We start from the raw sequence: 15,271 nt of genomic DNA on the forward strand, positions 1-15,271 counted from the left end.
TTAACCTCACAGCTTAAGATCTTGGAGAATGATTGACAAAAGGAGCCCAAACTAGACAGGAGGAAAGAAATAATAAAACTTAGAACAGAAATTAATTACATGGAAACCCAAAAAACAATCTGAAAGATCAGTGAAACCAAGATCTTTGAAAAAATAAACAAAATCAATAAACCACTGGTTCTTTGAAAAAAATAAACAAGATCAATAAACCACTAGCAAGACTCACAAGGAATGAGAGAGACCCCTAATAAACAGAATCAGAAACGAAAAGGGAGACATCACAAAAGAACCCACAAAAATTCAAAGGATATTCAGAGATTACTTTGAAAAGCTATATGCTACGAAACTAGACAACCTTGAAGACATGGATAAATTCCTGGACTCCTATAATCTCCCAAAGCTGACCCAAGATACTTGGAATACCTGAACAGACCTATCACTATCAAAAAAATTGAAAGAGTAATCAAAAGTCTCCCGAGAAACAAAAGTAATTCTTCCAAACCTTCAAAGAGGATCTACTCCAAATCCTGTTCAGGCTTTTCCAAAAAATTGAATAAATAGGAGAAACACTTCCAAACAATTTGTATAAAGCAAATATCACCCTCGTACCAAAAGCAGACAGAGAAACCACACACAAAAAAAGAGAAGTACAGGCCAATATCCCTGATAAATACAGATGCAAAAATCCTCAAAAAATTACTAGCAAATAGAATTCAACGATTTAGAAAGATCATACACCATGAACCAAGTAGGATCCATCCTGGGGATGCAAGGATGGTTTAACATTCGTAAGTCAATAAACACAATACACTATATCAACAAAAGGAAAGATAGAAACTGTGTGATCATATCAATAAATGCAGATGACATGATACTATACTTAGAGAACCCTAAAGGCTTTACAGAAAACATCCTAGAAATAATAGGTTTGTATAGCAGAGTGAGTGGCAGGTTACAAAATCAGTACCCAAGTCCATGGCTTTCCTAAACACAAATAATGAAAAAGAAGAAAAAGATAGTAAAAAAAAAGTCCTGTTCACAACAATGCCTCAGAAAATCAAGAACATTGGAATCAGTTTATCTAAAGAGATGAAAGACCTATACAAAGAAAACTACAAAACATTTCAAGAAATAAAAGAGGACACTAGGAAATGAAGAGACATCCCCTGCTCATGGATCAGGGGGATTAACATCATCAAAATGACAATATTCCCCAAACCATTGTACAGTTTCTATGTAGTCCCTATAAGGATACCCATGATATTTTTCAAAGAAATAGACAAAATGCTCCTGAAACTCATACAGAGTAATATATTCCCACAAAGTGCCAAAGCAGTCCTTGGATAAAAGAAGATGGGTGGCATCTCCTTTCCCAACCACAAACTGTACTACAAAGCAGAAGTACTTAAAAGCATGGTATTGGAATAGAAACAGACCTGCAGACCAATGGAACAGATTGAGTATTTTGACACAGACTCTCAAGTATACGATCACTTAATCTTTGATAAAGGAGCAAGAAATGTGAAGTGAAACAAGGAAAGCCTCTTGAACAAGTGGTGCTGGGAAAACTGAACATCTACATGCAAAAGAATGAATTCAGACCTCTGTCTAATGCCAAGCAAAAAGTCAGATTAAAGTGGATTAAAGACCTCAATATCAAATCTGAATCCTTATGGTACATGGAGGAAAATATCAGCTGCACTCTCCATGATATTGAAGCTAAAGGCATCTTCAATGATGAAACACCACTGACCAAGCAAGTGGAAACAAATGGGACTAATAAACAAATGGGGCTCCATTAAACTAAGAAGCTTCTGCAACCTCAAAAGAAACAGTAACTAAAATACAGAAAGAGACCAAGGAATGGGAAAATATATTTAACCAATACCCATCAGATAGAGGCTTAGTATCCAAGATACATAAGACACTGGTAGAACCTTTGTTTTTTTTTTTGGGGGGGTCACACCCGGAAATGCACAGGGGTTACTCCTGGCTCTGCACTCAGGAATTAGTCCTGGTGGTGCTCAGGGGATCATATGGGATGCTGAGAACCGAACCTGAGTCAGCCGCATGCAAGGCAGACACCCTATCCACTGTGCTATTGCTCCAGCCCCAGCACTGGTAGAACTTTACAAGAAAAAAATCTCTAACCCCATCAAAAACTGGGGTGAAGAAATGAATAGAAACTTCCTCAGAAAAGAAATTCAAATGGCCACAAGGCACATGGAAGAATGCTCTACATTGCTAATCATCATTAGCAAATTATGCAAATCAAAACAACAATGAGGTGTCATCTTAAGAACATGAACAACCAGTGCTGGAGTGGATGCGGGGAGAAAAGGACTCTCACTCATTGTTTGTGGGAATGCTGACTGGTCTTTTTGGAAAGCAATATGGACATTCCTCCAAAAACTAGAAATTGAGCTTCCATATGACCCAGCAATACCACTTCTGGGAATATATCCGGGAGCTGTGAAAAAACACAGTAAAAATGACATCTGCACTTGTATGTTTATTGCAGCATTGTTCACAATAGCCAGAATCTGGAAAAAACCTGAGTGCCCAGGAACAGATGACTGGTTAAGGAAACTTTGGTACATTTATACAACGGAGCACTATGCAACTGTTAGAAGAGATGAAATCATGAAATTTGCATATAAGTGGATGGACAAGTAGAGTATCATGCTAAGTGAAATGAGTCAGAGAGGGACAAACATTGAATGACTGTACTCATTTGTGGAATACAAAATATAGTATAATATAGGACTACACCTAAGGACAGTAAAGACAAGGGCCAGGAGGATCACTCCACGCTTTGGAAGTCGGCCCACGTGCTGGGGGAAAAGGCAGTTGGGATGGAGAAGGAACCACTAAGTAAATGATGATTGGAGGGATCACCTGGGATGGGATATGTGTGCTGAAACTTTACCAAGGACCAAACGTGATGGCCTCTTAGTATCTGTATTGCTAATCATAATGCCCCAAATTGGAAAGAGAATAAGAAGGATTGTACTGAGATGGGGTGGGGGTGGTGGGAGGGATACTGAGAACACTGGTGGTGGAAAATGAGCACTGGTGGAGGGATGGGTGCTCGAGCATCGTATGATTGAAATGTAATCATGCAAGTTTGTAACTGTATCTCATGGTAATCCGATGAAATTTATTTAAAAAAATAAAGCGCTGTATATCATGGTGCCTAAAATAAATTTTTTAAAAGTTCAAATAAAATCTACTAATTTCCCATAAAATACCAATTCACAATTATTAAGATCTCAAGTCAAATATACACTACAAGAAGAAACTTTGAAAATTCTAAAAAAGTAATATATAAAAATATGAAGTTCAAGCATATATATGTTTCTAACTGATTTCACTTCATTTGATTTCAACGGCTCTCTGGATATATCTCATATACAAATAATTCAGGAAATCTGCTCATTTTACTATAGGGACCATCTGGTTTCCTTTATAAGAGCTGAATTATAATACACTGTATTTCCTTTGGTAACATAAAGTGTGATTTTTGAGTGAGTTAAAAAAAAACTCTAAGAAAATGGCCTAATTTTTGTTTTTTAAATTTTAGATCATGTTGATTTCGGCCAAATTTTCTTGGTGCAGACAGTATAGAAAATGAAGATTACTGAATCAGAACACATCATTTAAGAGGAGATTGCAAGGGTCAGAGAGCATCCCTTGCCAGCTGGCACTACAAAGTCTCTGGCCCTAAATTAAAAATAGTTATTTAACCAAGAATTAATAGAACAGGGTCAGCTTTGGTAAGATTTCAAAAAACAGGTAAGACACATGACAGCAAAACTTATCAAGCTTTAACTTTGTAGTTCTGTAAATTATGGTGACTAAAAATTTTTTAATTAAAAAAAAACTAATCAAAAGTTTCACCTAGAAGCATGTCGTGATTTTCTTGTTCAACAGGGGGAAAGCCTTAGGGGAAGTGAATGAACTAGAGTCAATATTAGGCATAAGTTTTATCAGAAATGTTACCTGATAACAGTCACTACATGATAAATGGGACTGTCTTTGGAGACTTGGAATAAAGTCATACTTTGATATTTTCCCATGAGAACACAAATGCAGTCATTTAAAATTAATTTAAAAAGGAATGTTCTAGGGGAATAGTAAAAAAGGGTAGGGACCTTGCCTTGCAGGTGGCCAAACCAAATTCAATCCTCAGCAGGACACACAGTCTTCCAAACCTGTCAGGAGTGATTCTTAAGTGCAGAACCAGAGTAAGCCCTGAGCACCATGGGGTGCAACACAAAAGCCAAATAAGTAAAATAAAATAATACATATTTTTAGAGTTACACAAAATGTAATATGTAAATCTGTGATATTTAAGCAGTCATCCCATTGTTCATCAATTTGCTCGAGTGGGTACCAGTAACATCTCCATTGTGAGGCTTGTTACTGTTTTGGTGTCTTTTTTATTTTGTTTTATTTTTTCACTGTTGGGCCATACCCAGCAGTGCTCGACTTACTCCTTGTGTCATGCCTGGAATCAAACCTGGTATTCCAAGGTTTCTTCAAAAGATACCTTTTATGATCAGTTACTCTTACACTATAAATTCTGTTCAGCTACTACTCGTAAATGTGCTTTAGTTTTTAATTAATTAACTTCAAATTGCTTTCTTTATAAATTACAAGGGGCTGGAGCGTTTGCCTTGCACAAGGCCCACCCTGCCAACCCAGGTTCGATTCCTCCACCCCTCTCAGAGAGCCCAGCAAGCTACGGAGAGTATCTTGCCTGTACAGCAAAGCCTGGCAAGCTACCCGTGACATATTCAATATGCCAAAAACAGTAACAAGTGTCACAATGGAGACGTTACTGAACCCGCTTGAGCAAATCGACGAACAACGGGAGGACAGTGACAGTGACAGTGATAAATTACAAACTTTTGTTCTAGAAAATATTTGCTGTAATAGAATTTAAACGATCTTTAAATATGACAACTATAAGAGACAACTGAGAGCAGAATAGGTCAGAAGCAATTGCACTTAGCTTTGAATTTTGCAGAGTTGATGATATATTGGGAACTCATTCTCAACATATTTTAAGTAGTAGAACAAGTTCTTATGAAAGGGTATGCCAATAAATTCTGTACTTACTTTGCAGAGGCAAAGTGTCTGTAAAACACTCTGACTCCAACTCCTTGTCAAAGGCTATCTTTGGCAGAATCTGCATTATCTCGAAGTTCCCACTCTCTGCCATAGATTCTGGTTGACTACTAACCGGTGTTCTTCTCAAAGGCTTCATGTGCTGTTGGACTTCAGCCAAGAGAACAGCTTGTATTGCTTCAATTACCTGTAAAAATATTTTAAATGAATTATTTGAAATATTCCATAAATGTTTGGAAGTCTTGCACAAACCTTAAGGTCTAGAATTTTTTAATGTGTTTCATATATATAATAATGTTCTTCTCTACTAGAATTAATATCAAAAATAATTGAAATATAGCTGTTAAGACACTACGACTTAAATAATACATCAGATTCTGAAAGAAAAATGGAAAGAGTTCTCAATTCTTCACCATCATCTATTTTCATTTTTTTAACATGAGATTAATTATATTAATTTGAATATCTATTTTTCTTAAAGACAAATTTAGCAAAGAATGTCTGGTTAGAAAGAACAGCTTAGTAAAAAAATACTATTTTAACTATATTTATAAATTCAATCACTGTAAAATATCAATGACATAAGTTTTCAAGGAAATAAGACAAATTCTAAAATTTGTGTGGTACCACAAAGATTAAAGCCAAAGTGAGGATGAGAAAAAAAAACTGAAGCACACACTTCCTGTCTTCAAATTGTATTTTACCAAGCAATATTAATTAAAATATTTTGGGACTGGAACAAAAACAAGCTAAAGACCTAATGAATAGACTAGGAATGGAGAAATAAATCCAAATGACATATTATTTATAACAAAGAAGTCAAGAACACCCAATGAAATAAAAAAGAAAGTCCCTCCAACAAGTGGTACTGGGGAAAAAATGTTAAGTCATATCCAAAACAGCAACAACAACATCAGACTTGAAACTTCCTATGTTTACCCCAGACACAAACATTATATCAAAATGGATTAAATACCTAAATTTTACACAACTGCCAGTATTGTTTGAAGAAAGCATGTTAGACACTACAGAACCTCAATACCACAGATGTATTTGGAGACCCAACTCTTGTAAGTAAAAACAATTGGGAGAAAATGCTGTTCAGCAAGGGTCTTGATAAACAAAATAAATAAAGAACTTATACAACTCAGCAACAGTAAAGCAAACAACTGAATCCCATAAAATGGGCAAAAGAAATGAATAAACACTCCTCTAAAGAAGTGCTCAGAAGAACCAAGGAAGAACACATGAAAATAAAAAAAAATCAATACGTAGGAAAACATAAATCAAATAAAAACTTCAAGGGATTATTACATCATATTGTGAAAATGGCCTATTTTGGAAAAGTTGGAAACAAATTTTTGCAAGTATCTAAAGACAAAGGAATTCTGCTACAAATGATGATAAAGTGGATTATGCATCTCTACAGAAAATGGAATATTCATTTAAAAAAAAAACTGGGCCAAGGTTATAATACCACTACTAAGGCCTTGTACACAGCTGACATGGATTCAATACTTGGCACCTCATATAGTACCTCTCTCTCTCTCTCTCTCTCTCTCTCTCTCTCTCTCTCTCTCTCCCTTCTTCCCCTCAAAACCTCCAAATAAAACCTGTGTACGTTTTAAAAATTATATATGCATTTGTACCATATAGTTCATATAATATATATAATATACACAGTGAAATATTACTCTGCCATTAAAACTGACGAAACTGTGTCTTTTGGAGTACAATTGATGTAATAGAGGTGATTATCTTAAGTGAAATATCTTATTATTATCTTAAGTCAGGAAGTGAAAAATCAATTACTATATGGCTTCACTCACAGGTGTACTCTATACAAAGGAAATGTAAAGGCAAACACCAACAAAATTAGCTTTTGGACTCAGTGAAAACTATTGTGGTAACTGGGACCAAAGGAAAAGGGGTGTGATTCGACAGAGGCATCATTTTGGTGGTAGGATGAAACTTCAGTTGTGGGGGCAATGAATTCTACTCACAAATACATATGGAGTGCTACAGTGATGAAGCAATAAAAGACAAAGTTAAAAGATTACAGAATATCAGATAAATGACTAAGACATTTTATTGCTCTATGTGTATCTATGTATGTGGTATTAGGTAGCTTAAAATACTACTAAGTGGGATTGCAGAAGTAATTACAGAGAGTAGGGCCTTACATTCAAGCTACTCAGGCTCCATCCTTGAACCTCATATGTCCCCCAAATGCCACCAGGAGGACTCTCTGAGTACAGCGTCAGGGAAAAGTACTGAGCACAGCGCAAAGACTTAACCCCACCCCTACCCTACTCCCTAGTAGTACAAAGTATACCTTCTAGTTTGTATATATGTAGTCAAGGGCTGTGGTAGGGTAGTGTGGAGGGTGATGCATATTTCACAGGGTATCAAATCCAGTATCTTCACCTAATTTTAAAGAACCCCAGACATGGAATCTCAAGTTCAAACAAACTTGATAAATATTCTATGACCCTTACTTCTCTGTCCTCCACAATATATATCTTCCTAAAATTCTAAACCCTTACCCTTCAGTAAAACAATAACAACAACAACAAATTAGTGATGGTGTGTCAGCCTATACTTGGGATGAGATGAAGCACAGACCAGGATTAGGTAGAATTCAAGGCCATCTTCCTATTATCCTTCCCTAGCCAATACTGAAATGTGTCATACAGCTACATCATGTTGCCTGCTTCCTATCCCCTTAGAAGCATTTGTGCTGTCAAGCTGAGTCATGTCACCCACTGTTATTGTCTATTCTATATGATCCTTGTCTCTCAAAAGTATACCCTGTACTGGGGCTTTGAGATAACACTAAGAATGGTGATCTTGAGATGCTGAGTAATCATCTAAATACTTACACAGCTTCTTTTATGTATCATGAAATCATCTGAGAGTTGTAGGCTCCAGGTTTTACATGGCGAGTTTAAGTTGATGTCAATTGGCAACCAAACTACTGGAATAGAAGCTAGATTTCAGAGTTTTAAATACAGGAAGATTCCCTAAAATATCAGAGCAGCTTCCTGGTTATCCACTGATAATCCCTCTGTTATTGTTAAACTCAGACTCAGATGCTAGGTTGGTTTGACTTGATGAATCTCGAATCATATTTACTAGCACTGGACAGCAACCTAATTCAAAACAGGTTCATGTTTACTCACACTTATAAGGTGATTGGGACACTGTGATAGAGACTGTGTACCATGAAATCCAGCGTATGGTACTAATATTACACTTCTAAATAGTGGTGACTCATGTCTATTAATACCTGCCATGTGATGAGCTAGTTTGATTTATGGTGTCAGTCCCTGCCTTTTCTTTAGAGTTAACTTTGTTATCCTGTTAACTTTTATTCTTAGTTAAGAATATTCATTTTTGATTGGAATTATTACTGTTGTTATCTTAAATCTTTTATATTTATTAAGCTCATATAGAAGAATCCAGTTCCTGTAACTTCCTCTAATTAATGTGCAACTATTTGTTGTTTATTGAGCAAGGCAACCCACTCAGCTTTTGGGGATCCAAATAACCTAAAAGGAAGAAGCACTTAAATCATTCAAGAACCAGTTTTTAAATCAGCTACATATGTAGTCACTGTCACTGTCACTGTCATCCCGTTGATTGTCGAATTAGTACATATGTAGTATTTATAGAATTTAAAAATATGTGTATATATATATAAATTTCTATTCATAGAAAAATCTCAAATGTCATGACCATTATGTCATGGGATATTTTGGAATTAAAAAATAGACAACTGTGCCGCAAATTAAAACCCCATCAGGAACCTACCTTCCTCAGATCCCTCTGTGCAAACACACTATTTTGATATCCTCCTGTATACTGAAATTTCTACCTTCCCTTTTATGTCTGTCTCTGCTTTGGGAACCATTACGTAAAAGTCCTTCGGAGCATATTTTGTAAGGGTAAGAACACCATATCCTTACTTACACCCTTAAGTAAAGGGGAGCATAAGTGAGTTGCAATAAGGAAGCTTTGCAATAAAACATTGACTGTATCACAGCATACCTGCACAGATTGATCTCTCCAACAGGAAATTAGTTTCAAAAGTAATATGTCAGCCTCAGAAATCTGGGTTTCATTCTTTCCTAAAAATACAAATAAGACAACTATATTCAGGCAATATTAACTAATGAATGGTACCTAAAACTGCACATTAGAATAATCCAAGAACTTTTTCTCCCCACAAACACCAATGCTTCGGTTCATTCTAATACATACTAAGGTAAGGGTGTATTAACAAAGTCACTGGTGCCTTGCAAAAGTATATCAATTATATTTCACATATAGCCTGAATTTAGAGGAGTCCATTTAAATCCATTTTTAAAAATGTTATTGAATCACCATGACATAGTTACAAGCTTCCATGTTTGGGTTACAATCACACAATGATCAAACCCCCATCCCTCCACCAGTGCACATTCCCCACCATCAATATCCCGGGTATACCCACCCTTTCCCACCCTCACCTTGCTTCTATAGCAGACATGATTCCTCATAATTTCTCTCTACTCTGGGGCATTATGGTTTTCAATAAGGCCCCGAGAGGTTGCCATGTTTGGTCCTTTATCTACTTTCTGCACAAATCCCTCATCCTGACCTATTTCTCCAGTCATCTTTTTCTTAGTGATCCCTTCTCTATTCCAGCTGCCTTCTCCCCTTTGCTCATGAGGCAGGCTTCCAGCTATGGAGCAATCTATCTGTTCCGTGTATCTACTATCCTTAGGTGTCAGCCTCATGTTATGTCGTTTTATGCTCCACAAATGAATGCAATCCTTCTATGTTTGTCCCTCTCTTTCTGACTGTTTTCACTTAGCATGATATTCTCCATGTCTCTCCATTTATAAGCAAAGTTCAGAACTTCATCTCTCCTGACAGCTCCATAGTATTCCACTGTGTCAATGCATTTTTTGACAAATACACTAACATATATCCACATCAAAGCAAATTATTCTTTAATACCTCAAGGCCATATTTATACCTTTTTACTAACAGAATGCAAGTACAACTATTTCTACTCCAGATAGATCACCAAATTTTACAATTCTTTCCTTATAGAAAGAGTTTCTGGAATTCTTACTTAGTCTTACTCATTCTTACTTACTTACTCTTACTTATTCTTAAGAATGAGTATTCTTAACTAAGTATCTTTAATCAGTATCACAAAGAAAATCAAAGACATTTGTCCTTAACCAGAATACTATTTCGATCAACAGATATAATTTTAAATTTGTTTAAATTTGTTATATGTTACTTCTTCTATGCTTACCTTCTTGGATGTTCTATCTTTTTAACCTAATGTTAAGTGTGAAAATTTTAGAGCAAGCTAATGCTTAGTTTATTTTAATTCATTGAGAGTGTGCAGCAGTTTTCAACACAAAAAAGCACTTAATGAGTAACTTTCCATTAACTGAAAATGTGCACATATTCTCATTCAAATGAAAAAATCAATGGATTAAGACTTTTTGATGGCCAATGTATATTATCTAGGTGTCAGACCTCAGGAATGAGATAAAAATGGTGTTTTAGAAAGAGTATCACTACAATTTTCTATTTAAATTAATACATTAACAACTTGTTTAAAATCCTAGTATAAGCTATTTTTAATTATTATTATTAATACAATATTATTTCAGCGAATCACCATTATACATGTATGTATGTATATATATGTCTCTAAATCTACATAGGTTTATCATTAAAGCTCAAGATAAATGTGATACAAGATATTGCACAGAATGTAAGTTGAGAACATGAAGCAATATAAGAAACTTCTGACTCCATTTGGTGGTGAGGAGGATTGAGGCCACACTCAGTTGTCCTTAGGGCTTATTTATCACTATGTTCAGGGATCACTCCTAAAGGGTTCAAGCGAAGATATGGTGTGCCAGGGATTGAACATGTGTTGCCTGTATGCAAGGCAAGCACCCTACCAGCCCTCAACAACATTATTTTAAAATCATTTAATTCAACTTATTCATAAGCACAGTAGGAAGTCTTCCTTGTACCTTTCTTGACTTTGTGATTCTACCATAAAGCAGTGATTTTAACTCTAGGGCTGGAGTGAAAGCACAGTGGTAGGGTGTTTGCCTTGCATTCGGCCGACCAGGGCGACCCGGGTTCAATTCCTCTGCCCCTCTCGGAGAGCCCAGCAAGCTACCGAGAGTATCTCACCTGCACAGCAAAGCCTGGCAAGCTCCCCGTGACGTACTGTATATGCCAAACACAGTAACAAGTCTCAAAATGGAGACATTAGTGGGCCCGCTCGAGGAAATCGATGAACAATGGGAGGACAGTGATAGTGACTACTTACTGACATCCTGGGGTACATCATAGTACATTTTACTGTTGTTAAAATTCTTACACTAAGTAGAAAAGACAGCCAAATTTTCTTGGCAGTTCTAAAGAATTTAAGAATGAATTGCAACTGCAGTGGGAAAGAAAACTCAAGGGGGAAAGAAAAACTAATATACTGGGACAGAGAGATAGTAAAGGTGTTAAGCACTGACCTTGCATACAGCCATTCCTCGTCTATTTCATGGTAGGATCCAGTAAGCATGTTGGCAGCAACCCTTAAGAACAGAGCTGAGTAGCCACCAGCAATCCTGGCCCAATCACCCCCAAATGAAAAGTAAATCTCTCAATGAGTAAATCTCTTCTTTCACTCACTACCATTTTCTGAATTCAAAAATATTTCTGTAATGCTTAATTGAATTTCCAATTTCCAATGCTATATGTACCATCCTGAGAAATCAGGAAGGTTATTCAGTAATTTCATAAACTTCTTGGGCTATTTGGGTCTGGGAAACAATAATAAAAGATGAGACCTACTTTTCTCTGCTTAGCTATTCCCTCTGCAGAAACCACTTACATTCTATTCCCATTCCCAAAATAAATAGCCCTAGTGAGGATTAGTCTCTAAGGTGAAGGCAGGTGATAGTCTGGTGCTCTGTAGAGGAAACATGACATGTAATCACAACTGGAGAAGTGACCTGAAGTAATACAAAGAGTGACAGTTTGGAATGAGAGTGGAACTTGGTTTCTAGGATCTTCTGTAGGACTAGTGTTTTATGTTGAGTGAGTTATGTAACTTTCTGTATTCGTACCCAGGATAGATTAGTGATCACGCCTCCCTATTGATGGTTGCTTGTACATTAATTGAGGAGAAATAATCAAAGTATTAGCATAATTCTTAAATATATGCATTAAATAATTAGAGGTTATTAATATACCCTTTAAAATATTCCCAATACTGAGGCGAGTGCATCAGCAGCCTGATGGCTCCTTCAGACTTCTATATACTCCAAAATTGCTGCTGTGTCTTTGGCCAGATCCCAAAATCTTGGGGCAAAGTTTAACAAGAAAGTAAACGGTCAAAAGTTAGGTATGTGAGAGATACACCCACAAACCACCTCTGGCTCAGCTATATAATTGGAGGCATGGCCTCACTTGTTCCTAATCGAACTGCTTAACGGCCATGATCCCAGAAACTCAGAAACAAATCTTGAAACCCAAAGGAGGCAGAAATGCATCTGGGCTCTGCAGTGGACTACCAGTGCCAGGCCATGCTAGGTGGGAATGGGTTCCGTGCCTTGGCCTGTTCCCTCTGGCAGTCCTGTAGCCGTCATCCTCCAGAGGCCACTGGACAGTCAGGTTTGGGCCCACAGTGATGAGACACATGGGGTCTCATGGAATGGGGGTGGAGCCGGGCCTTTCCTCCCCACTTCAACGAGACCCCAAGTTGTCGCCCATGCCCATGAACGGCCTCTCTGGCTCCTCATCAAGCTACTTAACAGCGATGATCCCAGAGACTCAGAAACAAATCTCGAAACCCAGCAGCTTTTGGCAGAAATGCATCCGGACTGCACAGTAGGTTACTGTCACTGAGCCACCTCAGGGGGAAAAGGGTGCTGTCCCTCCGCCTGCTCTTCCTAGGCAGCTCGGTGGCCACCATCTTCCAGAGGCCATTGGACAGTCAGGTTTGGGCCCGCTGTGACGAGACAAGCAGGGCCTCACGGGACAGGGGTCGAGTCAGTCCTGTCCTCCCCACCCCAATGAGAACCTGAGTTGCCACCCACAAATGGCCTCTCTGGCTCCTTTTCAAGCTGCTTAATGGCCATGATCCAAGAGACTCAGGAACAAATCTCGGAACCCAGCAGGTTTGGGCAAGAATTCCCTCCGGATTTAATTGTTAAAATTTCAAAATCCCGTGGCCACTACTGCAGCCACGCGGCATCATATGTTATTCATAACCAGCAGTAGACAATCAAAGTAGAGAGAGAGTAATGTGGAAATCATCTGCCTCACAGGTAGGGGGAGGGTGTGGGATGGGGGTATACTGGGGTTTTGGGGGGTGGAGAGTTGGCACTGGTGAAGGTACAGGTGTTTCATTGTATGACCTAGACTTAAAACCTTTGTAACTGCTTTGTAACTGAAAGCTTTGTAACTGCTCTTACGGTGATTCAATAAATAAAATTATAAAAAATGAAAAAAAAAGTATGGCATATTTCATGCACAATTCAATCAGCCTAATCAGTGGCTGAATAAAAATCAGTACTCCTACATTAAAAAAAAATCCTAATACTCTTTTCAAATAATTCAGAGAGCCTCTATATACTGCTTTTCAGGTCATCCTACCGTAACAATCAACTTTGGAACAGCTTTGGAAGCATTAAAAACATCAAATCCCGAACCCTATCTCACTACTGAAAATGTAATACTATGACCTATAATGGGCTGGAAAAGAAGTCCAAAGTCACCAAGAAGTAAGCAGTAAACCTAAATCTTGAATCTCATTAATATATTCCCAAAACTGTATTTCTATTTACTATCTAACCAATAACTCAACATGTGTGTTCTTAATTCCTTAAAACTATTTTTCTGGGGCCGAAGCGATAGTACAACTGGTAGGTGGGTAGGCCTTGTATGCGGCCGATCCAGGTTCAATCCCTGGTATCCCATATGATCCCACAAGCACTGCCAGGAGTAATTTCAGGAGCAACCCCTGAGCATCACTGACTGTGACCTGAAAATCCCCCCCACAAAAAAATATTCTAGGAAAATAGAATGTATCAAAGTGACTAAAACTAGTGTTTAGCAAACATGGATCTTATCTTTTAATAGTAGTAAGTGATAGTGAAAATAAAATATGGCATAATATGTTAGTACACAAAATTATGTAAAACAGAGAAAAGGGTAGGATATGTGTGCCAGAAAAAAGGGAGGGCAACTCACTGATAAAAAGGCATTTAAGGTCAGGAATGTGGTTCAATGTAATAGTTCATACAATGGCCCCAAGACCACCCACTGGATTTGGTCCTTATAAAAATAATAAAACAGCATTTGATCAAGAAGCAAACACTTCGCTCTGTGAAACCTACAGAAAGAATATTCCAAACGAAATGGGTTATCATACTTCTGTAAGAGTGAAAAGACCAGTTTAGCTAGTATCAGAATGACCATTTTAATTCATAGGAAAAACAGATCATATCATATCTGTAAGTCTTTTACCATTTCGTAAGTAACTGTAGAAGCTTGAAATTGTCAAAGTATCATTGTCAGGACTTTTTCCCTTGTTATAATGCACAGATTCCACTTTGAAAGAACTGTTGGGGAAAAAAAAGAAAGAAATATTTTTAAATATTTGAAATTTGTGTGATTTTGAAATATTATAAAACATGTCTGAAAACTTTTGAGGAGTAAGTTTTACATGGGTGACCACTTAAAAAATTTTGAAGATGACTGTGGATTATTTTATCAGTGACGTATAGTTAATCTCTCTGATGTACCTTATTTTCTCACTTTGCACCTATGTAAAATCTTAAGCTTAGTTTACCAGAATGATTCTGTAGGAACATATTTATAGAAGAAACCTGGTTTCTTTAGGTAATGAGATATGTAGCTAATATATTTTTGAATCCTAATATATGGATGGCTGCCAAAGAGTCTTTATCAGGTATAAGGAGCCAGGATTCCCAACTCCAGGGAGCCCACAGGTACTGTCCAGTAAGGTTCTCACAGACAGAAAGACTTAAAATTTAGTTAATTTAGTTAATTTAGTTAACAACTGGTATCCAGTTGTTAAGCATACAAGAAT

At 37.2% G+C, this 15,271-nt stretch overlaps 1 protein-coding gene across 1 annotated transcript in view; it reads right to left on the reverse strand.

The window, feature by feature from the left end:
• WDR72 (WD repeat domain 72) overlaps positions 1-15,271 on the reverse strand; it is a 224,983-nt gene that overhangs the window by 80,090 nt on the left and 129,622 nt on the right. The window contains exons 15-17 of the mRNA XM_056115668.1: positions 14,686-14,780; positions 9,184-9,263; positions 5,218-5,320 (exon numbers count right to left, since the gene is read on the reverse strand). Coding sequence (XP_055971643.1) covers positions 5,218-5,320; positions 9,184-9,263; positions 14,686-14,780 — 278 coding nt within the window. The remainder of the gene's footprint in view (positions 1-5,217; positions 5,321-9,183; positions 9,264-14,685; positions 14,781-15,271) is intronic.

Source organism: Sorex fumeus, unplaced genomic scaffold, assembly GCF_029834395.1.
Source record: "Sorex fumeus unplaced genomic scaffold, SorFum_2.1 ptg000029l, whole genome shotgun sequence".
Taxonomy (NCBI): Eukaryota; Metazoa; Chordata; class Mammalia; order Eulipotyphla; family Soricidae; genus Sorex; species Sorex fumeus.